General features: G+C 45.5%; 1 protein-coding gene across 3 annotated transcripts; it reads left to right on the plus strand.

Moving 5' to 3' along the window:
* Positions 1-310: 310 nt before the first annotated feature.
* On the plus strand, positions 311-24,164 carry DRC7 (dynein regulatory complex subunit 7). Of its 3 annotated transcripts, none has more exons than XM_038367741.2 (18): positions 311-390; positions 2,645-2,788; positions 3,418-3,592; positions 4,840-4,965; positions 6,242-6,436; positions 6,852-7,010; positions 8,261-8,479; positions 9,997-10,122; positions 11,444-11,516; positions 12,908-13,036; positions 13,980-14,108; positions 16,859-17,085; positions 18,482-18,697; positions 19,359-19,469; positions 21,348-21,458; positions 22,764-22,958; positions 23,441-23,580; positions 23,773-24,164. In XM_038367741.2, the coding sequence occupies exons 2-18, from the start codon at positions 2,661-2,663 to the stop codon at positions 23,864-23,866; spliced, it is 2,553 nt and encodes an 850-aa protein (XP_038223669.1). In that variant the 5' UTR covers positions 311-390; positions 2,645-2,660; the 3' UTR covers positions 23,867-24,164. The 3 variants fall into 3 exon arrangements, with proteins under 3 accessions (XP_038223669.1, XP_043351012.1, XP_043351013.1); XM_043495077.1 differs by having other exon boundaries at positions 328-390; positions 2,642-2,788; XM_043495078.1 differs by lacking the exons at positions 311-390; positions 3,418-3,592 and having other exon boundaries at positions 2,652-2,788.
* The last annotated feature ends 1,441 nt before the right edge of the window (positions 24,165-25,605 follow it).

The raw sequence follows: 25,605 nt of genomic DNA on the forward strand, positions 1-25,605 counted from the left end.
TTAGAGACTAACACATTTATTAGACCATAAGCTTTTGTGAGCTGCAGCTCACTTCATCAGATGCATGCAGTGGAAAATACAGTAGGGGGATTTTATATACACAGAGAACATGAAACAATGGGTGTTACCGTACACACTGTAAGCAGAGTGATCAGGTAAGGTGCGCTATTACCAGCAGGAGAGTTAGTCTCTAAGGTGCCACAAGTCCTCCTTTTCTTTTTGCAGGTACAGACTAACACGGCGGCTACTTTGAAACTGGCCGTGCTTAAACTGCCAGTCCCAGCCTTATTCTCTGCCCAAGAAACTACAGCTCCCAGAAGCCTCAGGCTGTGGGAGGCGGTTGCCATGGCGAGAGAGCCCAACAGGGCTGGGAGAGCGCAGGAGAAGCTGGTGAGGCTGCTGTTGGCAGAGGGGTGCATGGGTGGGTGGCTGGGTCGTGCGAGGCACTGGGGTTCTCTCAGTGGCGGTTGCTCTGCAGTTACACCTGGGGGCACTGAGGGATGGAGAACAGCTGTGCACCTGTGTGAGCGAGGACGTATATGTCTGAGTGCAGGCCAGGGCAGACCCAGGGCTAGGGAGGGGGGGATGCACTATGGGGCAGCGCAGGGGACGCCCAGGGAAGGGGCGTCCCAGTGACGGGAGCAGGGGCATGCCCGGGAATAAGGAAACGCCTGAGGGCACGGGCCAGGCAGGGCATGGAAAAGTAGGGCCCAGACCAAGGGGCAGGGAATCAGTCGAAGGCAGGGGAGGAGAGGACCCGGGAGCTTTGGGAAAGCAAAAGGAGGGATGCTGACACACTGGGACAAACTCCTGCCTGGCGTGAGGCTCCAGTGGAGCTGTTATATTGGGAGGGCTGAATTTTGGGTTGGGGGAATCTGTCCGTCAGAGGGAAGCAAAACCAGAAAAGCCCAGCGCTCGTGTTGCGTTGCCCTCAGCAGAGCCGGGGTCTGCGTGGGGCCCGATGAGGTGACCGGGGGCTGCTCCCACCCAGACCATATATGTCTCGGGGGGAGCGTGTTTTGAGAACAGAAAACCAGGCCATTTTTCAGATTGTGCTGCCAGGGAAGGGGGGGTGGGCTGGAGGGGGGACATGAAGAAGGGAGGGGCTGGAGGCTGGGCACTGGAGGAGCATTTGGGAGATGGAAAGGAGTCAGACTGGGGTTGCTGGGAGGTTGGGCTCCTTCCATCCCTCGGTGGTCACCGCAGCAGACCTCACGCAGCCAGGCTTTAAAAGCAGAAGGAATAATGTTAAACATTTGCACTGGGCAGTGATTAAAGGAGATGGGAAGAGGAGGGGGAGCTGTGGGGAGCTCCCCTTAGCCACGCCAGGGAGAGGAGGGGAGCCCCGAGCTCTCCACTAAGTCCTGTGTTTAACCACTGGTGCAGCGCCTTGCACAATAAGGTCCTAATCCCTGATGGAGGCCCTTCGGTGCTGTATCAGTGCAACTAATCAATAAACATACGACGAGGAAAGCTGGGCAGGGTGGGAAATGGGGAAAAGGAGAGTTTCATACACGCAGCGGGAGAGTTTGACAAATCTTAGTAAGTAACCAGAGACATACAGCCATGCGGTTGTCAGCCGGACGCGATGGGACGAGTTGGTTTGCTCAGGCTGGATACTCCCCTCTGGCTGGCTGGCTGAATGTAGTCCAAAGCCCAGGGCAGGGAGAGCTCCAGTGAATGGTCTAGCTAGTGTCCAACGTGAAATCACTCCTTCCCCTTGTGGGCATTTCTGTCTTATTTCAGTAAATCTCCTCCTCCTGCTGCCTTCGTTCGACATGCCATTCCCGCTGCCAACCAAAACAACGCCAGATAGAGGGAGTGCTTGCGTCTCCATTTTCATGCCTTATCTCCCCAAGCCCCAAAACACACATTGGGATCAGTGTGAGCTTAAAAAATAAAACAAAACAAAACAAAAAACAGGCCTTGGAGATACTTCTGCTGCTCTGCTATTTATTTAGATTTATTTATACCCCTCCCCATAGCATGCTCGGCGCCCTCAACACAGACGTATCCAACTGAAGGACAGCACACCTGAAATGGCTGAGAGGAAATACTTTTGCACCAATGCACAGCTAGTTTGTGGAACTCCATGCCACAAGATAGCACCAAGGCCAATTGTTTAGCAGGATTAAAAAAAAAAGAGTGGACATTTATATGGATAGTGGGACCCTCCAGAGTTGTTGTAGTAAGGATTAAAATGACTAGGTGTTTTGGAAGGGATCTAAACCTTCATGCTTCATGGCGCCAACCAAGTTCTAACTCAAGGAGGTCAGGAAGAAATTCCCCTAAGGGCAGGTGATTCCATAACTGCTCACTGCTGGCCATTGCTGGAGATGGGATACCAGACTAGATGGATTATGGGTCAGTTCTGCAGTTCCTGTGTTTCTAATCCATCAAAGAAGCTGGAGCCCTTCTGCTTCCCCACTGCCCCAGCCACATCTCACACTAATCAGTAGTCAGCAGACCCAATATGGATTAAAATCATGCCTTGGACCACATTTTTCCCTAAGAAGGAATCCCACCCCCAGCCAACTCTGCGTTCCTCATTCCAAACGAATCTGTAGGCAGACAATAAAAATGTTTCTCTGTTGCCATTTCTTACCCTTTTAAAATAACCCATGTGATGCTTCTCCCCCACCAGCCCATGAGGGAGCAGGATGGAGGTCCTGAGAGAGAATGGGGAAGAGGAGGAAGAAGAAAAGGAAGTCTTTGTGATTAGTAATGAACTCCAAGACCTGGAAGAGAAGCTGTCAAGGATCAAAGTCCATATCCCAAATGTTGTACCGTAAGTAGGAATGTGTGTGTGTGTGTGTGTGTGTGTGTGAGAGAGAGAGAGAGAGAGAGAGAAAGGCAGACAGATAGACAAGAATATATGACATTTCTGAAACAGCATTTCTGAAACAGCTAAGATGAGATCTATTCTCACCAATGCACAGCTAGTTTATGGAACTCCATGCCACAAGACAGCACCAAGGCCAATTGCTCAGCATGATTTTAAAAAAAAGTCCATTTATATGGATAATGGGAATCTCCAGAGTTATCAGAGTAAGGACTAAAAAAACCCAGGTGTTTTGGAAGGGAGCTAAACCCTCATACTTCATGGTACAAGCCGCACTCTAACTGGCTCTCTAAATTGCATTTTTCATGTGTTCCCCATTGGATCAGCTTTACGGAGATCATAGGAAGATACAGGCCCACTGGGCTATGCAGCTCACTTGCCATCACTGGGAGCAGCTTAGTCGTGTTTCATGCCCTCCTGTTTTGAACTGTGCACTTTCAAAGTTATTTAATTTGCACCAGTTCTGCTGGGAAATAAAAGAAGAGACACCCTAGTGTTTCTTCAGACAGGATTAACCCATCTGAATCTCACTATTTCATTATCCGTCTCTGTTTGCCTCCTCCCACCACATGAAGTGAATTTGACTGGAATTCCATTGACACCTCTCAGTTACCAGCCTCCTACAAGACGAATTCTGCCAAGGAGCAGATGCTGCTTCAACTAGCTGACAATTTCCATCGACAATATGCGCATCTCTGCCCAGATCGCCAGCCACTCTTCCTCCACCCATTAAATGAGTGTGGAGTGGAGGTAAAGGAACATCTGGAGACAGCTGGGAACAATCTGGGTTTGCTTTCCTTTGATAGCATATGATATGTACTATGTGCAATTCTGCACAATCACATCTTTCTTTCTTTCTTTCTTTCTTTCTTTCTTTCTTTCTTTCTTTCTTTCTTTCTTGATTATCTTTTTATTCGTTTGCATGTATTTTTTACTGCAAACATATTTTAGCAGTAGAATTGTCCAAGGGCCAGTCCCATGTGCTCCCTTGCAATAGACACAACCGGTGCTGAAAATCCACCAATTGTACATTCAGTGCCAAGATATGCACTGAGCACCCCAGTTATACGCCCATCCTACCAGTTGCCATACTAACTGCACACTTGACACAGCAGTTATACACACCAACTGTATACCCATCACACTGACTGTACACTCAGCATACAGTACATTTGGGGAACAGAAAAAAGAAGTGACTCAAACTAAAAGAAATACCTGAGTCTAAGAGATCAACTCTGAAGACCCCACAATATACTCAGCACTCGAGCTAGGTCTGAGGCACAAAGTTTAGATCCAGATTTGGATCTTAGTCTGAACCTCTCCAGATGTTGGGTGTTGAAATATGGGGTCCTGTTTGGGCCCATTATGGAGACAGGCCTGAGCTGCAGAGATAGCATCCAGTTCTGCAGCTCAGGTTGGGCAGATCCAGTATTCAGAATTTTTACTGACAACATGCCAAGCACAACATGTGGAAGCTGGAAACATACAAGCCTTCTATGAACCGCAGCTGCCAGATGTGTAGCAATAGATGTGAGGCTTCCCTGAGATTAGAAGGTAGCGGGGAAGGGCCCAATCCTGTAATGGGCATCTTGAATTAACTCCCATTGACTGCCCTGGGAGCTGGGTGTGCTCAGTCCTTCCGTGGTCGGGTGCTGCAGCACTCTGTCCTAGTTGCAGTTACCCAGGTGCTGAAGGTTTCATGGCCAGGTCTAGCCCATTGCTGTAGTCCAGCCAAGAAGTGACAAAGGCGGGAGACAGACAGAGACATATTTCAGAAGCTGTTGTGAGATGGCTTCTCTGCCCACTATATTTCCCATCTCAGAAAGAGTCAGTAATAGAGCAAGAAGGTTGATCAAACACTTGCTATATTTTAGAGAGGAGTTGGCCATTAGTTCTGGCCAGCTGGCCCCGGAGTCCCTCCCTGTCACCTGCTCTGCATGCCGCTTTCTGATGGCTTCCCCACTGCGTATCCACTAACCGACACCCTCTTGCTGTAGAAATTTGTGAGCACCACAGTGCGCCCGACCCTGCAGCCTTACCCGGAGCTGTACAATTGGGATGGCTGTGCCCAGTTCGTCTCTGACTATCTCACCATGGAGCCCCTCTCATCCCCCATCACGCCGGTAAGACATGGCACTTCCTTTGAGTCTTCCAGTTGCCCCCCTTGGCGCATTGGGAGTCCCACATCATTAACAGTAATGGGTTTCTCATCAGGGTATCACACTGGTTATGGGGCTATGAAGAGTCTTGCCCTTTGACCCCCCCAGGAACCCCCTCCCCAAGAGGGCCTATTAAGAACCCTTTCTCCCTCCTACTCCGACAAAACTCCCATTGACTTCAGTGAGCCCTCTCATGTGCATTATTTGGGCATACGACCATGTTACAGGCATGATCATTTCCCAACTGCTGAGTGGAGACTCTGGGCTTCCCAAACTAATGTGCACAGTGCACACAAGCCTCCATCTAGCCTACTGGGCCTGATCCTAGTCTTGCCCCCAGCCATGTAAAACCAGAGTAGCTCCACTGAAGTGGGCGTGTACAATGGAGATCAGCTGGTGGCTCATTGCATGCTAAGGCATCATGCTTCCCTTCCAAGGACCAGGAGGCTGCTCGCCTTGGAGAGGAGTAGCATGTACAGGGACAGAAGCTGGTAGGTGTTGGTGACCTGTTATGAGTCACTTGATGGGATGTTCTCAGCTCCACAGGAGACTTTGAGGTGCCCTGACAGAGGCTTCCAGAGTGAAGAGAGGGACTGGTAACATGGTTAGAGATGATGGATCAGATTCTTAGCTGGTGGGGATCAGTGCAGCCCCACGGATTGCAATGGAGCCATGCTGATTTATACTTGCTGAAGAGCGGCTCTAAGTTGTTCAAATTGGTGTGGGATTCAAAAATCAAATCCTGACACTTCTCTAGCTCCTTGCACTGACAGATCTCATAGAAAGCATCATTATCTCCATTTAATGTATGGGGAAACCGAGGCACATACATGTGAAGTGACTTACCCAAGGTTACACAGTAAGTGTCAAAGCTGGGATTAGACTCCAGGTCTCCTGGCTGCCAGCCTTCTGCTCCATCCATTAGCCCACATGGCTTCTTAGCAAAGGAGAGAATTCTGGGGAAACAGTAAATTCGGGCAGAGTTATTTCACATGCGGGGACGATAGATACAGGGAATACGCTAACAGGGAAAGCATCTGAACCGGAGGGCTCCGTTCTCTCCTCAGCTATTTACATGTGAGTCCCATTGTAGTTCTGCAGTGCTTGGCCCAGAGAATCTCAGTGCGTCTGAGAGCCTGTGCTTTGTTTCTGGAGAAGGAGGGGATTCGAGGGTGGAGGTCAAGAGACCAAGACGACGGGAATAAGACTTTAAGCAAGGAAATGTGTTTGCTCTTTAAAGCCTAGTTATCTGCCCTCCCCGACCACAATCCTGAAGTACCAAAGGGGGAATTGCTTTGGCTTCAGCGTGCTACTGTGCTCCCTGCTGATCGGTGCGGGCTACGATGCCTACTGTGTGAACGGTTATGCCACCCGGGAGATCTGCTTGATGGACGAGACCAGAGAGGTGTGCCCACTGCTGGAGAAGTCAAAGACGGTGAGGAGCCCAGCTCACTGGTTCAGGCGAGTCAGCCACAATGCGGTGAGAAGGGCCAGACATGCTGAATGTGACTGGCCTCCCATAGGCCTGTGACTGCCTTCTGTTTAACATGCTCTGGTTCCGAATGGGGGCTCCAGGGTACATGGTCTGAACCAAAGGCAGGGTCCATGTAACTGGTCTTCTCTACGCCTGGGTGATCTTTGCTGAGTTCTTTTCCGTGTCACTCTTTCACTGAAGAGGCCTGTTTGGGCTCTCAGAGTTTACTGAACCCCAGATCCACGAAGTACTAACCCACAGAATGTTAAGGGATCTGAGCACCAACGGGTGTCTGTGATCTGCCTGTCCAGTGGGCTCCGTTAGATCCCTATTGGATTAAATAAGGCTCCATAGCCCTCTGCTCTTGTGGTTGCAGGTCCTGAAAGAGCCCGTGAAGGAGAAGGCCAAGAAGTACGCAGTCAAGCCCCCAAGGGACCTGCGCAGCAAGTTTGAGCTCCATCAGGTGTCCAAGAAGGAAGCCGATACTAAAGCCGCACAGAAGAAGAAGCAGAAGGAGGAAGAGGAAAGGGTCATGGTGAGTAAATGTTCATGTGTCTCCATCTTACTCTGAAGTCTCAGCAGCAAGATCCCTGACTCAGCTAGTGACCAACTCATCAAGTTGCTAGTCACCTCTCATCATTGGTCTGTGACATACCCTCAGCCTCCATTGCCTTCAGTGGGCCGGTAAGTCACTGTGTTTGTCAGCAAGCATTTAGCCTGGGGAAAGACAGCATGAGGTAGCGCAGTAATATGTGTTAATATACAATCCCTTACATCTCTAAGATTTTCAGATTTTAACTTAATCTTCACAACCCCCTCCAAGACAGATGAGTAATATTAGGTGTGTGAATGGGGAAACTAAGGCACAGTGCCATTGGGCCCTAGATTTTCAAAAAGTAACCACTGATTTTTTGAGATGATGAACACCTGCAGTTTCCATTGACATCTACTGGAAGTAATAGTGGAGGCTCAGAGCCACTGAAAATCAGGCCCTAAACATCTCAAGTTGGACAACTCAAAACCCAGGCAAGCAAAAATGGTGGCTGCTTTTGAAAATTTGACCGTAAGCAGCTTGCAAAGGGGCACACACAGAGTGGCAGAACGGGGAACAAAAGCCAGGGGCTAGATCCTCAGCTGGTGTAAATTAGCATAGCTCCATTGACTTCCAGGAAGCTTTGCTGATTTTCATCCACTGAGGATCTGGGTTCGAGGAGTCCCTGATTCCCAGGCTCATGCTCTGTCCCTGGCTCAGTGCCACCACACTGACACTGGCGCCATGACTCACCTAGTGCCTTCGGCCTGCTGTAGAGATGAGGCCCGGTGGGGGTCACAGCTCATCAGAGAGCAGGTTGTCCACACAGATGTATGCTGTATAAACAGACAAGCTGCTTAAACGAATGAACTGGTTACTGGCCAGCTTTAGTTTTCTTTTTTTTTTTGGTACCCATAACAGTAAATAGTGGCCTGGCATTTAGCAAGTTGATTAACTGGGAAGAATTCCAGCTGATATAAAGAGGGGATGTGGCGAGAACTTCTGGTTCCATTGCTGGTTCTTTCCGTGACCCACTGAGTGACCTTAGATACACACCATTTCCCCGCTCGGTGCCTCAATTTTCCTACTATAGAACAGGGCTAATGATACTTACCTACTTCACAGCTGGGGCCATGAGGTTTCATTAATCAGTGTGGCGCCTGGAGAGCCTTGGCAGAACAGTACCAGAGAAGGACCAAGCACAATTGTTGTTGTGTTGGATTATACCTTCTGATCATTACTCTGTACTGCAGGAAGCAGAAAAGCCAAAGCCGGACCCTTTGTACGGGTTACGTGTCCACGCCTGGGTTCTGGTGTTGTCGGGGAAGCGGGAGGTGCCAGAGAGCTTCTTCATTGATCCCTTCACAGCACACAGCTACAGCACCTCCGACGACCATTTCCTCGGTATCGAAAGCATCTGGAACCACAAGAACTACTGGGTCAACATGCAGGATTGCTGGAATGGCTGCAAGGTAACTCTCCTCTTTGAATGGTTCCTGCCCTGCGGGAGAGCGAGCTGTTGGATTCAGTGGCATGGGAAAAATGGAGACCTATGCGGCTGCCCACCTTTCACTTGCCATCCCTCCCCCTTAGCTCTACTTACACTGGCTTTAGGAGGAAGTCAGAGCAGCTGCCCTCCACGCCAGTGTCTGAGCCAGGGTGTAAGCCTGGGCCCAATTCACTGATGCTCTTTGACCATTTTACATTGCTGTAGCTGGTGGGATGTGCCTGCAAAGCCACTATTGCTGCCCATTCCCTGAGAATATCCCCAGCCGGCAAAGCTGGCTGAGTTCCCCCTCCCTCAACAAGGGCCCCGTACAGTGGGGATTCCAGGGGCATGTCAGGGATAGACTGGGATGGGAGGAGACGTGGCAAAGGTGTTTCTACACCCTCGCTATTCCCCAGCTGCAGCAAAGCTGTGGGGCCACGACAGCCAGTGCATAAGTTAGAGCAGCCCTTGGGAATACTCCAGTTGACACCAGGAACCCCAAGTTGCTTTCACTTAGTCCCTGCACCGGTGCAGTGTTGAACTGCATCCAGGGCCTTTAGTGAAGAGGTGCAGCCCTTGGGCTTCTGACAAGCTGCCAAAGTGGCCAAGTACAATACCAGGAGGAGGATGTTGGACAGGGAGGTACTCTGCAACTGTGGGGCCTATTTCCGTTCCTCCCTGGTCTCATGCGTCTGGGCAGAGTTCCACTGGGACGGAGTCCGTTGGCTCCCTAGACAGCTTTGAGGAGCAGTGGGTGCTGTTTGGGGTCACAGGCATCAACTTTTGTTGGTGCTGGTGGGTGCTCATGCCCCCCCCACCTCCAGCCCCACCCCAACTCCGCTCCTCCCTGCCCCTATTGGATACCTCCCCAAATTCCCGCCCCAGCCCCGCCTCCACCCCCAAGAGTGCTGCGTTCCCCCTCCTCCCCCCTCCCTCCCAGGTTTGCTGCGCAGAACAGCTGTTTCATGGTGCAAGCGCTAGGAGGAAGTGGGGAAAAGCAGGACCCAGCGGCGCGCTCAGGGGAGGAGGCGGAGTGGAGCGGAGGCAGAGGTGAGCTGGGGCAGGGGTGGCGGGGAGATTCTGGTGGGTGCAGAGCACCCACCAATTTTTCCCCTTGGGTGCTCCAGCCCCGGAGCACCCACGGAGTCAGCGCCAATGTCTGGGGTTCTCTGCTTGGTGTCCCCCTCTGGATCCTTAGTTTTGAACCTATGACTCCCACTCCCGGACCTGTTATTCCTTAGTTGTCCCCCGTCTTCACTCGAGTCCCAGGTCCAGTGGCTCCTCCCCGAAGGAATTCAATAAGTCCCTCATTAAGGATGGATTTAATGCCCCACTAAAATCCTTAGAACTCCACATGGTACCGACAGGGTCCGAATGTCTGCTGCTGAGCGGGAGTAGCATGCAGTTGAGTGCTCCATGGCAGATCATATGTCTCTTGGTATTAGCATTGTAAACTGAAGACACCTTTATGGCCAACCCTGGTTCTTCTGTCCTGCTTAGGATCTCACCTTTGACCTTGGGGACCCAGTGCGGTGGGAGTTCATGCTGCTGGGGACTGACAAGCCCCTTCTGTTGCTTCCGGAGGAGGAAGAAGAGGAGTTAGCTGATGAGGATTTGGATGATTTCGTAGGTTTCCTATGTTTCTACGAGCACTTCTTGGTAGAGGGGAGTGATGTTGTAATGAACTGGGCTTATGTGTATGTGTGCCTTTGCCCTCTGCTGGATAGAATCAGAGGCGCTTCACTGCCTCAATCCTATAGCGCTAGTGGACAGTCTCCTTCAGCTCAAGGGGTGGGGACCTGCGCTTTTTGGAGCAGGAGGATCTGAATTCAAGCACTGCTGTTACTGTGTAATTCCCTGTGACCATGATTTGCAGCACAGTGACACCACTGGCATCCTAAGTGGTCACCAATTTGCTACGGGACAGCGCCTGCCAAGCTTTGATTGCTGGGAGACGTGATGGACGGGACCCATGTTCAAGGCCCACGTGCCCTGAAGGGCACGAGCCTGCCCAGGATAAAACTGCTTTTTAAAAATCAAATTCAAATGTACAACTTTTCAGGACCCCTTCTACCTGCTTCTCATCTCCCTGGGGCTGATGGAACATGGCAGTGGGATTTGGAAATAATGCATGTGCTCTTATAACATTCACAAAAGAAAATACTGTGTGTTGAGAGGAACAACATCTTAGTATGAAGGACACAATGTGATAGCATAGGGATGACATCAACACAGTCTCTCCCTTTATCTAATCTGTTTATACCATGCCCATCACCATGGTCTGTGAGTGCCTTTCTCAGATTATATGAAATAAGCAAGTCATTGGTTCTAACGAGCCCTGCCATATTCATTCAGTCCTGAGCTTCTCCACAGTCAGCATGATCTTAAACCCAAAGAAAGTGGAGTCTTTTAGGCCATGCTAGTTCTTTAGTTCTTTAGAGCTTTAGGTTCTGCTAGTGGCAATGTGTGAGGGACTTCTGGACGGAGTGAACACAGCAGTGTTCCTTTAAATGGAACAGCCATGCAGTTCCAGTGGAAAAATCCAAGAGCAATTAGTTCTGAAGCATAAAATAGCACCCACTCTGCAAAATTATAGGGTCAGAAATGTCCCACCAGCTCTGAGATTTTATTGACTAAACAACCTGTATGATTTTTAGTGTGAGCTTTTGGATGCAAATACTCACATGCATAAATATCTCATGTGTCTCTTGGAACTAGGACTGTATAAACCATACTTTGCTGCATGACTGTATCCTCAGCAGTGCGTATAACTCAAATAAACCGTCCCTTACCGTACCGCTGTGTCACCTGGGAATGTGTATAACCTGCATGAACCACAGGCTAATATAACAAGTATTTCCAGAGACAAATGTGCTTCCTGCCATAGCAGGAGAGTACTGCCAGCTCCATTGGCCACCTAATGGAAACCCTTGCTCTGTCTTGATAGGAAAGGGAGGAGGAAGAGAAGGGTTTTGACATGCCACCATCCTGGGTGGACCTGATTCAAATATCTCAGAAAGGTATTTGTTCTTCCTTTACCATATTTTATATTTTTCTGATGGCAATAGATACAATTTTGTGTATTGCAACGAACCTTTATTGTAACATACTGGACAAAGTCAAGCAATGAAATAACAATAAATCAAGATACACAATAATTAGGATATCCATTATTATTTACAGGTTTCAGAGTAGCAGCCATGTTAGTCTGTATTCGCAAAAAGAAAAGGAGTACTTGTGGCAACTTAGAGACAAATAAATTTGTTAGTTTCTAAGGTGCCATAAGTACTCCTTTTCATTATTATTTAATTACACAGCTGTGTTTTGTGCCCATGGATTCTCCCAGAACCTACTATCTCATCCTAAATTGGGAACCTCTGCCCCCACTGTGGACATAGGACCTGTTTTCTTCCTTTGCCTTCTAGCTGGGTGAATTCTGCCTGTGAGGATCTCTTTCCTGGCATTACCCATGTTCATTGCAGTTGATGCGTTATCACGTATGTGCTATAGCAGTACAAAGTGTTATTAATCATTATATATGTCTAGTGGTTAAAGCCCAGGTTTGGGTGCAAGGAGATCTAGGTTCTATTCCTAGTTTTACCATTGACTCACTGTGTGACTTCAGGCAAGTTCCTTAACTTTTCTGTGCCTCAGTTTCCCTATCTGTAAAATAGAATTAGTAGCCTACTTCACAGGAGTGTGTTGAAGCTTAATTTTTTCATGTACTTTGCGATCCTTGGACAGGGGATGCTATAAGAGGAAAACCTTATATTTAGTAAGAACTTTATTCAAGAGCAGCCCCTAGTTAAATGATTTGTAAATGGGAAATTCAGGAGGTAATTCAAGAAGGTACTGCCCATAGTCTAACCAGTCATAGAGAAGTGAAAGGTTCCTCATCCCATTGCTAATCTCCTCTGGCAGGGCTGTGTCTTTCTTTTCTAATTTAATTTAATTATCACTAGTAGAAGATACACAGAGGTTAAAGGACAATACCAATCCATATAATCTATTGCAGTATGTCATGCCTATGCAAATTAAAGACCCGATCCAGCTCCCAGAGACAGTTGGATCAGGCCCAGTCCTGTGAGCTCCTATGTGCTCTCAACATTCACTGAAGTCAACAGAGGGGGCTAAGCACCCCACCAGATTGGCCTCCCCTCCCCCTCCTCTGAAAGTGCATCACCTTCCTGCAGCCACGGAGAGTATCAGGAACAGTGTTCCCTCTGCACGGTAAGGATGTTAATACATTCTCAGGCAGCTGAATGTGACAAAGGAACAAATCATTCCTCTTGCATCCTTTATTTCTCCCATGTGAATTCCTTTTAGCGTTGGCAGCAGCTGCTAAACACAAGCAACTCTGCTCCTGTGTTCTCAGCTCTTGCGGCTAAATCCTTCTCCTTGCCATCTGCAGAATTTGAGACCCGCTGTCCCCAAGGGAAGAAGGTGATCCAGTACAAGAGCGCAAAGGTGGAGAAATGGGCACCCTACCTGAACAGCAATGGGCTGGTCAAACGCCTCACCGTCTATGAGGACCCAGAATGTAAGGGGAGATGAAAGATCAGCACGAGTCCACTGAGCAATACACAATGGAGTGGGGTGCAGTGGAGGGAGAAAGAATAGGATAGAGAGGTGCCATTGTATCTCCCATCCCGTCTCCCCCTCCTTTCACACTTCTTGCTTCTCCTCTTCCGCTCTCCCAATCCCTTCTTCACGCTGCCCTGTTCACTCCCCTACAAACCCTAAAGCTTCCAGCACGGCTGGGGACTCTTACTGGAGCCTATAAATCTATTTTAAGCTCTAACTGTGATGCTGGTCGGTATCACTGATCACTTTCGTGCCTCTGGGTCTGATTCAGAGCTACTCTCAAGGGCTTTGTCAGGTTTGGGAAGCACCATGGGTCACAAGTAGTGCAGTTACCGTGCTGTTTGATGGTATGATCCATCCAGGCACGGAATAGTTTGTCCTGATCCAACAAAGCACTTAAGCATGTGCGTTGCTTAAAGCATGTTAGTAATCCTTTCCACTTCCCTGCTTGACATTAAGCACTTGCTTAACTGCTTTGCAGGATCGGGCTAAAGTGCTCAGCACCTCTCAGGACCAAGTCCTGAATTGTGAGCAGGAGTTGCCTATAGTTTTCTCCTGTAGAGAAACAGCGGTATAGTGCTAACTGATCACCCCATCTTCCATTGATGTGAAGGGGAGTCATGCAGCTAAATCGCAGGGAAAATGAAGGGGAAAGTGTGTTTTATGCTTAAATAAAGACCTTTCTTTATTTCTAAGTCATGTCTATAAGCAGTTGGTCCAGGAAGTAGGGTGTAAGCCCCTAGCTGGACAAACAACCTCCTTTCCCCAGCATTCTCCTTTAGCACAAGTCGCCTGATTTTCTCTCCCCTACCTCCTGTGTTACCATCATCATGGAATGTCTAATGTCTAGGATTTTCAAGGGGCCACATGGTTGTGCCATGGGGTTTTTCTCGTTCTAGGTATCAGAGTGCTGGAGGTGAAGGACTGGTTCGAAAATAGAGAGGACATGATGAACATGAGACAGCTGAATAAAAAAACAGAGGTGACAACAGAGTACTTCAGCCCGGGACACATCCAAGGCCTCAAAGGTACACAAACTCAGCCCCATCAGGAGCTGTGTACTCTCTGCGACTCAATGACAGTTTCTCCTAGGTTTGGCCAAAAGGCCAATCATGGGACTATAAACTACTGGACATAGTCACCTGGTTCAGCAACAAAACAAATCCTGCACCAAGCAAGGGTCACAGCTTCATTCTAGAGCCTTTGTAAGCACTAGTTACAATGCAAGAAACTGAAGAGGTAAAAAAAAAGAAACAATATTTTTCAATTCACCTAATACAAGTACTGTAGTGCACTCTCTTTATCATGAAAGTTGAAATTACAAATGCAGAATTAGGTACAAAAAAACCTGCATTCAAAAATAAAACAATGTAAAATTTTAGAGCCTGCAAGTCCACTCAGTCCTACTTCTTGATCAAGCCAATCACTCAAACAAGTTCGTTTACATTTGCAGGAGATAACGCTGCCTGCTTCTGTTTACAATGTCACCTGAAAGTGAGAACAGGCATTCTCATGGCACTGTTGTAGCCGGGGTTGCAAGATATTCACATGCCAGATGTCCCTTCATGCTTCAACCACCATTTCAGAGGACATGCGTCCGTGCTAATGATGGGTTCTGCTTGACAACAGTCCAAAGCGGTGCAGACCGATGCATGCTCATTTTCATTATCTGAGTCAGAGGCCACCAGCAGAAGGCTGATTTTCTTTTTTTGGTGTTTCGGGTTCTATAGTTTCAACATCGGAGTATTGCTCTTTTAAGACTTCGGAAAGCATGCGCCGCACCTTGTCCCTCTCAGATTTTGGAAGGCTCTTCAGATTCTTAAACCTTGGGTCGAGTGCTGTAGCTATCTTTAGAAATCTCACATTGGTACCTTCTTTGTGTTTTGTCAAATCTGCAGTCAAAGCATTCTAAAATGAACAACATGTGCTGGGTCATCATCCGAGACTGCTATAACATGAAACATAGGGCAGAATGCGGGTAAAACAGAGCAGGAGATGTACAATTCTCCCCTAAGGAGTTCAGTCACAAATTTAATTAATGCATTATTTTTTTAACAAGTGTCATCAACATGGAGTCATGTCCTCTGGAATGGTGGCCAGAGCATGAAGGGGCATATGAATGTTTAGCATATCTGGCACATAAATACCTTTCAATACTGTCTAGAAAAGTCCCATGCGAATGCCTGGTCTCACTTTCTGATGACATTGTAAATAAGAAGCAGGCAGCATTATCTCCTGTAAATGTAAACAAACTTGTTTGTGTTAGCAATTGGCTGAACAAGAAGTAGGACTGATTGATCTTGTAGGCTCTGAAGTTTTACATTGGGTTGGGGTTTTTTTGAGTGCAGTTATTTAACAAAAAAATTTTTACATTTTTAAGTTGCACTTTCATGACAAGGAGATTGCACAGCAGCACTGGTATGAGGTGAATGGAAAAATACAATTTCTTTTGTTTATCGTTTTTATAGTGCAAATATTTGTAATAAATAATATACACTTTGATTTCAATTAAAACACAGGATACAATATATGAAAATGTAGAAAAACATCCAAAATATTTAATAAATTTCAATTGGTATTTTATTGTTTAACAGTGCAATTAAAACTGCGATTAATTGTGATTAATTTTTTTAATCGCGATTAAGTTTTTTGAGTTAATTGCATGAGTTAACTGTGATTAATCGACAGCCCTAGTTTAAATGGTTAACTTTTTAAATGGTATTTACATCTCTAGTGTTACGTGGGATCAGCATGGGCTACAATCCAGCACTCCTAGAACTAGAGTGTGGGTTCATAATAGAGTTTCCTATGTTTCCTCTGAATGCTTGGCTGGAGGTTTATTTAATGTTTGCAAAGAGCTCTTAAGTCTTTTTGGATAAAAGGTCCTGTAAACATGCCAAGTGTTATTACAGCTTTACAAAACCAATGAAAATTTATCAGCTCATGCGCAAGCTTTACTCCTCCACCTCTCACTATGGGATCAATTGTGGCTTTGCCACAAGCCCCATGTGGGACAGTTTTGCATTGTTGCCCTGCCCTGGGGGCAGATCAGGAACTAGATTGTTACTCGGGGCTTGTTTAAATGTGGAAGTTATACCAATATAAACCAAGGGGTGAATTTAAACCAAGACAGCTATTCTGATGGAACTCCCTAAGTGGACACACATTCCAGTATAAGAATAGCTTCCCCCTGCCCCAGTTTACTTTATGTTGCTTTGGAAGGGGTTTTAGCTAACCTGAAACCAGTGATATGGGAGTTATACCCATCTAACTATTGGTTTAACTATACCAGTATAATTATACTGGTTTAACTGGTAGAACTATCCTGTTTAGACAAGTCTCAAAGTCACAATTTGCCTCCTAGTTTTCCCCTACTCTGGGACAGACATACCTTGTATCAGCCATAAACCTAGTACAGCATGTACCTCCAAGGCAGCCTCACACATGGAGGCCTCCAGGAGTAAAATCAAGGCTCCACCTACTCCCAGCCCAGATGCATGGGAGGATGCAGTGGCCCTGTGGACGCTGCTGTCCTTCAATGCTGCTATCCACATAGCATGCTGGTGCAGAAAAGTATAGAGTGCTTCACATTCTCTTACTCTCTTGTACAGGTGCATGGGACATTCAGGCTGTGTGATGGCTGGTGGGGCAATCACAAAGCAAATCTTGTCACGAGAGATGCTACTTGCTCACGCCTAGTAATATTTTGCAAGTCTGTATTCATCATCGCTGTCATTCTTACAGTTTAAGATTTACACAGCATCTCTGGCTTTCCTAGCGCACAGCTACAAGACGATGGAGCCGGAGACTGAGCGCACCATGGAGTTTTACAGCAAGACGCGAGTAGATGGCCTTCAGAAACGGGCTGAAAATGCCAAAGAGATGACGGAATACTTTGAAGGGCGGTCAGATTTCCTGCACTACCGGCACACGATGTTTGGCAGAAGAACAAAAAGAGCACAGATGATCCTTGTTAATACTGAATTGAATGCCCGGCCCATCGTGGTACAAGAAGAGGGAAATATTGGGCATTACCAATAGTAGAGCTGTACCGAACATGCCATTTTCAGTTTTGTGTGAAGGTTCAGATTCATTTTCACTTGGCATAGCCAAGGCAAAATTCCAAACAAGAGAAGGGAGCCTTGCATATGGGCTAGTCTGACCCAGAAACCCCACCATGTGACCAATTGTCATGAGCAACTCCTATTGACCAATTCCATTGAGCAACCAAAATGATACTAAGTCTTCGAAAATTTGTGCCAGACAAAAGATTTAGCTATGAGTTTGGACAAAAAATGTTCACAAGGACCCCAAAATACTCCACTGGTCTTGTTTCCATGTTCAAGCCCCACACTAGCCAGGTTTGGGGTTTCATTATGAAATGTGTCCATAGCTCTGCATAATAACACCAGCACTCTGATTTGCACCATGTCATTAGCAGGGAGTCATACAAGCCCTAATTCAGGAAAGCATCCCAATCCATTGAAGGATATTAAGCATGTACTTAAAGTTAAGCATGTGTTTCAGTGCTTTCTTGAATAAGAGCTATAATAATGACCCTCTCCAAAATAGCTGGTACTGCTTATTACAGTAAGACCTCGAAACCAGCCTTTGCTGCTAGGACCATGGTCTACCTTGTTTCCCTGGGGCAAAAAGCTTGTAAGATGGAGATGCATGAGATCTGTATCTGGGGTGTCCCCTCCAGTGCACCCTCTCCCCGACTTGGCATTCATGACCTAGTCCTTCCATTCTCTGCTGAAGTCAGCTCTTTCAGTTAGGTGAACCCTGTGCTCCCCATACTGAGCCTCCATTTCCCTGCCGGTCTCCAAAACCAAATGTGATAATGGGGGAGGGGGCACACCCACATCTGACCCCCTGAAGCATGGGATCACACGTCCCACCTGTTAATATAGGGCCAGAGCAGGGTTCGTTCTTGGACAGGTGTTCAAAGGGGGAGGTTGCATCCTTTCCTCCCCTGCATGGTGGGAGCTCTGGGAGGCACTGGGTCTCTCCAAGGCATAATGCCTCATGGAGTGGATGGTGCAACTCTGGTCTTGTGCTTGAGGGGTATAATCTGCTCCAATAAGCAGCAACTCTGCTTGTTGCACCAAGCAGCTCTGACTCTGCTTCTTCTCTGTCACACTGTAGTCACAGGCGAGAACAGTAGGACCCTGATCCTAGCACTGAGTGATAGCATCGCAGTCCTAGTCTGAACATAGTTACTTCTTCCAAAATCTTTATCATGTTAGAGAGAGACCTTGGATTTGGAGTGGGGCCCAATTTTCACCTGGGATCTCTGTCTCCCACGTGTTTCATCCAAATCTCCCCCAAACCTTGTCATTTTTCTAGGCCATATGTTTGATTCTGACTGGTTTATATCTCTTTTCCCGATCCTCCCTAGCAAATCAAGGAGCAGTTCCATAGGAACCCAGAAAAGCCAGCTGATGAAGATGTAGCAGAGCGCATCTTTATGATCTTGGAGGGGCGGATTATGCTGACATATCATTGCAAGGACGATTACATCACTGCCTCAAAGAAGGAGTTCATCAAATGGAAAGATGTGGATAATAAGGGAAACAAGATCATCATGACCTCAGACATGTGCATCAGCTATCAGGTACGGAGAGAGTATGACAATGATTTGGAGTTTTTCAGCTCAAAAGGACACAAAGAGAAGCTGAAAGACTAACTGAGATTTAGGGAGACCCAATTTCTGTAATTCTGAGGCTCAAAGCTGGCAGCTCATGAAAGGAAAGCTGAAATCTCTCTGCATTTCTCTCGCAGGGGAGTGATTAAAGCAGGGGACAAGAAGTCAGGAATACCCACCTGGGTTCTCTCTCCATTTCTGCCATAGACTTGCTATGTGATGTTGCCATCTGTCCTAAACTCTCCCATCCATTAGTTTGCCCAAGTTTAGGGTTTTTTTCTGCAATCTGAATGCTTTTTAAAAAGGTTGTAATTTTTTGTTGCATTGAAAAAAGCATGCAGACTGTAACTGAGGGGCTGCTGCCCTGTGACCTCAAGTGTGCAGAAGACTGTTTCTAGCCACACAGCAGCAGCAAAGAGGTGAACAATATAATTTTTGGCTCAGTGAGTGTTAGATTCAAAACCTAGATAGGGCTAAATTAACTGTTAACCATGGGCCAGATTCTCAGAGGGTGTAAATCAGTATGGCTCTATTGAAGTCAGTGGAACTATACCAATTTATACCAGCTGAGGATCTGGTCCCACATGTCTGGAAGACTCCTGCCATCCAACACTGGTGTTTTTGTTTTTAGGTGGGGTCTTCTGTGAAAAACAAGAAGCTGCTGCATCTGTACGAAATGATGCTGAAGCTAATGGAAGCAGAAAAGCAGTTGAGGCATCAAGTCTGGGAGTCTGAAACAGAGGTGATGGTGGGAAATCTGCTTGCGAATGTCAAAGTATGATAGGAGTCTGGTGCCAGGTTCAACTTACCATCTCTTCATGTCATGCCATATGTTCAAATATTATCTAGTAACTAAACAGTGATCAAAGTTCTAATGACACAATGCTGGTCCACATGCCAGAATATACAAATCATGACTTGCCTTTGTTCTGTGGAGATCATTCTTTGGAATGTTTATGAAGAGTCATCCTCAGTTATTGTTCTACATTCTAGGGGAAGGGGATAATCTAAAAGCAAGAATCTGCAACAGAAAGGGTACATCTTGGGAGATCTAGCAGCGCATCTACCATTTGCCTGCTGACCAGAGCAGGGAAGAAGAGAGAGCCTAAGAAGTTGTATTGATTAAAATCTAGTTGCTAGCTAAGCACTTCTAAGGTATCCCTGGCCATAGTATCTAGGTGCCGATCATTGTGTTATCTGTAGAGAAGAATTACCTTAAAATAGATGGATTGCAATGAGTAACACATTGCAACTGCATGTAGCAAAACCCATTCCCATGGCACTGATTGGAGAGGATTGACTGAGCACAGCCATTCCAGCATGTGAAGAGAAAGCCACTGAATCTGAAGGTGAGAAAGCTGCTGTGATTAAAGCCCTATAGCAGTTGGTTAGGGAATGAAGAGGATTGTGGAGCCAGTCTGGTGGCAAAGTAGAGGGCCACCAACATACTAGGGTAAGGTCCATGGATTATGGATTTATAATTCCATTAATGGGTTTTGGACACCCATCTTTCACTCCCACAGTTCATAATGTCATCAGAATACCTCAATGAAACTATAACCCTATTGTTCACATTTTACACATTGTTTATTCTATATATAACACAACCAGATTTTTTCTTAGGATTGCAGTGGTATTACCATATTTTTTAGAACGAGGAAATAGGAGAGGAGGAAAGAGTGAGGGAGAACAGGAGAGGCAGTAAGTCTAGTGGTTAGATTGGGAATCAAGATATCCAGGTTCTAATACCAGCTCTTCCAATGACGTGCTGTGTATCCTTGAACAAGTCACTTAAGACCCTAGTGCCTCAGTTTCCATATCTTTAAAATATGGGGCTTCTTTAATTAAATATTTGTAAAGGGGCTTGAGACCCTTGGATAATAAGTGCTGTTTGCAAGTTATTAACAGTAATTCTTAAGATGAAATGGATTGTAGAAGTACATATTGCAAAACAGTGAAGGGTATAACCTGATTTCCAGCAAATGACTTTTTGGACTCTTTCAGTCTTTCAGCAGGCTAGCCTATGGTTATATTGGTGAGATATAATATGTCAAAGCTAACATTATGACAGGTTTCAGAGTAGTAGCCGTGTTAGTCTGTATCCACAAAAAGAAAAGGAGGACTTGTGGCACCTTAGAGACTAACAAATTTATTTGAGCATAAGCTTTCGTGAGCTACAGCTTACTTCATCGGATGCATTCGATGAAGTGAGCTGTAGCTCACGAAAGCTTATGCTCAAATAAATTTGTTAGTCTCTAAGGTGCCACAAGTCCTCCTTTTCTTAAAGCTAACATCGCAATTTTTTGAGCCAATGGGGAGTTTGGACTCCACAAGAGTGAATAGATTTGATAATTCTATCAAAGAGTCTGTAGAAAATTGTAGACAACATAAAGTTCTTGTTATTAGTATTCTGAGAAAATTATTTTCTTTTGGTCACACTGATATATCCTCAGCATATGAATACATATATGCTGCTCCCTAGCTAATATGTATACAAGCTCATACTACAGTCCTTGCACAAAGACCCTTGCATATGTTCTTTTAAGCAGACAAACGAAGTGGAGGGCTTCATACTTTGAGGAAATATCAGGGGGTCTTTCATTTTCTGATTTCACTGAAGGTGCTAGAAATTCTAAAGATCCGGGAAGAAGAAGCAGCAGCCAGCAAACTGACAGTTTCCATGTATGATACAGAGAGGAATGAAAAGAGCAAACAACAGCGAGAGACAATGGTAGGCAACAGTGTCCAATAACAAATTAACACAATTTTTCATCTCACCTTCTATCTCTTGTATTAAAGGCAGGTTTTATTAAGAACCATGGGATAAGCCTACTCTGTTTGAGTGGATCAGCAAGATCCAGTTAAAGTTTTTTAGCAGGGCTGGATTCAGAGTTCATTACCAGTGGACAAAGACATCCAGCTCAAATTCTTCCCTTCTCAGGGACTATCTCCAGAGCCCATTCTTATACCATTAAAACTCCCTGGGTGAGATCCTTGGCTGGTGTAAATCGGCATACCTCCATTGACTTCCATGGAGCTACAACAATTTATATTAGTTGAAGGTCTGGCTCCTTGTGCCTATGATTTTCTGGAAGAACCATGTCCAAAAAAACTACAACTTTATTTTGTGTAATAAAATAAATAAAATAATTAATAATGATAAAACTAATTGTAGCTGGAGCTGGGAGAGGAGTTTGATAATTGTATCCAAATCTGCTCCATAGCCAGGGTTCATTTTGTTGGGGAAAATATCAACATCTTTCCTGAGTACCAGGTTTGGAATAGATGGTTCCACCATTTTTAGTCCTGTTTATAACAATATTGCTTTTGGCCCAGGATATCTCTTGAGGAATTAATATCCATATGATTTTTCTGGACAAAAGTAAGAACATTCCAGTCTAGCCATCTGAGGTTGTTACGTGGCTTGCTTACAAATTCCAGATCTCTACAAGATGTTTCTTTGGTATGGATTTTGTATTGGGCACAACTGTAATAATAAATTCCAAGAACAATACTGTAGGTGCTTTCCTGGTGAGAAAGGTAATAAAAAGAGATATTAGATTTTAAGTGTCAAGCACCTATGGACTATACAGAAAATTGAGACAAGCAGTCCAGAAGCAAACATTTGTCAGCCAGTTCAGCCAGGTGAACATCTTTCAGAAAGGTTTCAAATGCAACACATCCCTCCACCCTGAACCACTTCAAACCCAGAATGACAGTGTACCTTGTGGGGCCCTTCTCACACCAGAGGAGATGACATTTCATGTATGGGACAAGCTTTGTATTCTAGGAGAATGGGGAGAGTTGTTGAAAAGCACAGCCCAAAACTAGGAAACAGAGTAATAATCAGATTGGGGCTTTATGTGGGAAATGGTTGGTAAAAGAAACAGCCAGCGAAAAGCAAGCAGCTCTGGTCAAATCTTGGTGAGTTATGTCATGTCCCTGGCAGTGGGGGGACAGCTAGTCTGCCCTTTGCTATGGTAGTGCCCTATACAGGGATGTTTGGGGCATAATTCTTCTCACCCTTACCCTCTAGGAGCATCTGATGCTAGAAGAGAGACAGCGACAAGTGGAGCAGGACCTAGATTACCTGGCACCCTTCCTGATTCAAATGGGAAGCACAGAGAAGATGTCCAAGTGGCAAGCCCTACGCCTCAAGGAAGACTGCCTGAATGATTTCAAGCACCGTCTCATTGACAAGGCCAACCTCATCCAAGCTCGCTTTGAGAAGGTACTCACCCACTTTCTCTTTGTCCACTCCTTTGGCTTGGTCTCCTTTGCTTTGGGACTGGGAAACATGTGGGTTCTCTCTTCATTTTACAGCAAGTGAAAAAGCAACACTCCTCCAACATCTCTGTCTAGGAGGAGGCAGTATATATGCCCTCATGTTTCTCTGTCTTTACCCAAGGAGACCAAAGGGCAGAATAGCTCTAGGACCAAATTCAGTAGATTTGTTCCGGCTTATAACAGCAGATTTTGACCCCCAATGTCTCCTATCTCCAAGGAGGCAGTGCTTCTACGTTTCTCTCGCCTTCCCTTGCTTTCCATATTTTGCTTATTTTTTCTGTGTCCTAATCTCATTCATTGCTTCTCACTTATTACATTTCTTCTTCTATGTTCTTTTTTCCTTCCTTTGGTTCCTTTAATCTTGACATGGTACTTCTGTATCTCTCTCTCTGACTAATACCCTGATTCGTTCCTTCTTCCCATCAGGAGACACAGGAGTTGCAGAAGAAACAACAGTGGTACCAGCAAAACCAGCTCTCTATGACCTTAGAGGATGAGGATGCCTACCTAACCTACTGCTCTGATGCCATGTTCTGTATCCGCATTCTGGAGATACGGCTTAATAGGTAATAATAACAAGTATTTAATGAATGTGTGGCAGTCTGACAGGAGTGATTTAAGGGAGATCTACAGATGGAGATTCACTGGGGCTTTGCATTTCAATTGTTTGATAATTTCATAATCTGAAAATATTTCACTTCATATCAGTATCATCTAATACAATCCAGTTTCTTCCTCTGATTTCCTCCTTATTTTAGGCACAAAGAGATGGCGCCACAGAAATACATAGAACTGGAAGAGAAATTGTGCAAGGATCCTCGCCTGACTGAGTATCTCAAATTTAATGTCTGATATAGTCCCTGTTCCCTCACAACAGTCACTGAGAATCAGTGCAGGAACCTGCACAGAGTTGGCTGAGCTAGCCGTATGAGCTACTGGAGAGAAATGTGGCATCTTTTTCCTACTTGTGTTCAATGAACCATTTGTGGTCTGATTGATCAAATTTCCCCCAGGGCCCCTCTGCAGCTTTCTCCAGGAGCTGCTGGGATCTCCACTATAGTGTAGAGGATATAATAGCAGAAGTACCTTCATTTCCACACATTTCATTTATCCCTTTTTTTTTCATTAAATGTTTTCCTAGTGAGGTTTATGTCCTGTTTTATTATTATTTCATACTTGTATATCTGCCTTCTTCTTGTTACCTTGCTGTTTTAAGGTCCACCTACACTACAATTACAATTGAGTCAAAGGGCTTGGTTAGAATAGAATACAGTTGTCTTTATGGTTCAGTTCTGCAATCTAAATGAGCCCTCATCTTTAGCCTCTTACTTTATAAGTTGCTATGGTCAAGGTTACATGTTGGATACTAGAGTTTTTTCCTATGTCACTTGCTTCGCACGATTGCTGATATCTAGAGATATATTAACCTTCTATCTCTCACCAACAAAAGTTGGTTCTATAAAAGATATTACCTCAACCACCTGGTCTATCTGATTTTGAGAGACTGCATTATTTAAAGAGTTGATTCTTCTGAAATCCAGTAATTTCTGGATGTGCAGGAACTACTGTTCTGACTATATAACTGAGACCACCAGTGAAATCTTTTAACTATATACTTGCTGGTTTTCCACAAATATAAAAATGCAGTGATTATCATTAGAATTATTCATTAATTACAAAAGGCAGTAAGGTGTAGAACAGCTGTTATTTGATAGAATTTGCCAGAAATCCAGTAGTCCAAAAAAATTTTTAAAGAAAAATATCAACCATTTTCTTTACTGTCACTACAAAACATCTTTTTTAGAAAAATATAATTAGAGAGTAAAAGGCATCTTTATTTTTCTCTCTCACTCTCCCCAGTTACAGCTCACAAATGTTGGTAGATCCGAGGAAATGTCAGGAGTAAACCAAAGAGTGCATTTCTAATCAAGGGAACTTTAGGTAATAAAGTGTTTTGGGAAAACACAGTGCTTTGAAATCCATAGATGGAAAACACTATATAAATGCTAAGTATTATTCTCGTATGCAGTGTTGTTGTAGCCATGCTGGTCCCAGGATACGAGAGAGACAAAGTAGGTGAGGGAGCATCTTTTATTGGATCAACTTCTTGTGGCGAGAGAGACAAGCTTTTGAACTTACACAGAGCTCTTCTTCAGCTCTCTTTCACCAACAGAAGTTGGTCTAATAAAAGATATTACCTCACCCACCTTGTCTCTTAAGTATTATTCTTATTATTTTGCAAGGTACTGAAGAGAAGAGAAAGTGATTTAATATTTATATTAGAGAGGCAAGGTGGGTGAGCTAACATCTTTTCTTGGACCATCTTCTGGTGGTGGGAGAGACAAGCGTTTGAGTTTATACAGAGCTCTTCTTCATCCAAAGAGTGTTAGGCATTTTACAGACAAGTATGAAGACATTCCTAACTCACAATCCTCAAAAGATTACCTATAATTATCCCCTCTAACTAGGCTGTCACAAGTCCAATCAAGCACTCCCTCTTGAGCATTCTTTGGGCTGAGGTGAGGGTAGTCTGGGGCCATCCAAGGTCCTTCTGTTTTAACATATGACTTGGGCTCTGAAATAAGGAGCCT

This window comes from Dermochelys coriacea, chromosome 12 (genome assembly GCF_009764565.3).
Source record: "Dermochelys coriacea isolate rDerCor1 chromosome 12, rDerCor1.pri.v4, whole genome shotgun sequence".
Lineage (NCBI taxonomy): Eukaryota > Metazoa > Chordata > Testudines > Dermochelyidae > Dermochelys > Dermochelys coriacea.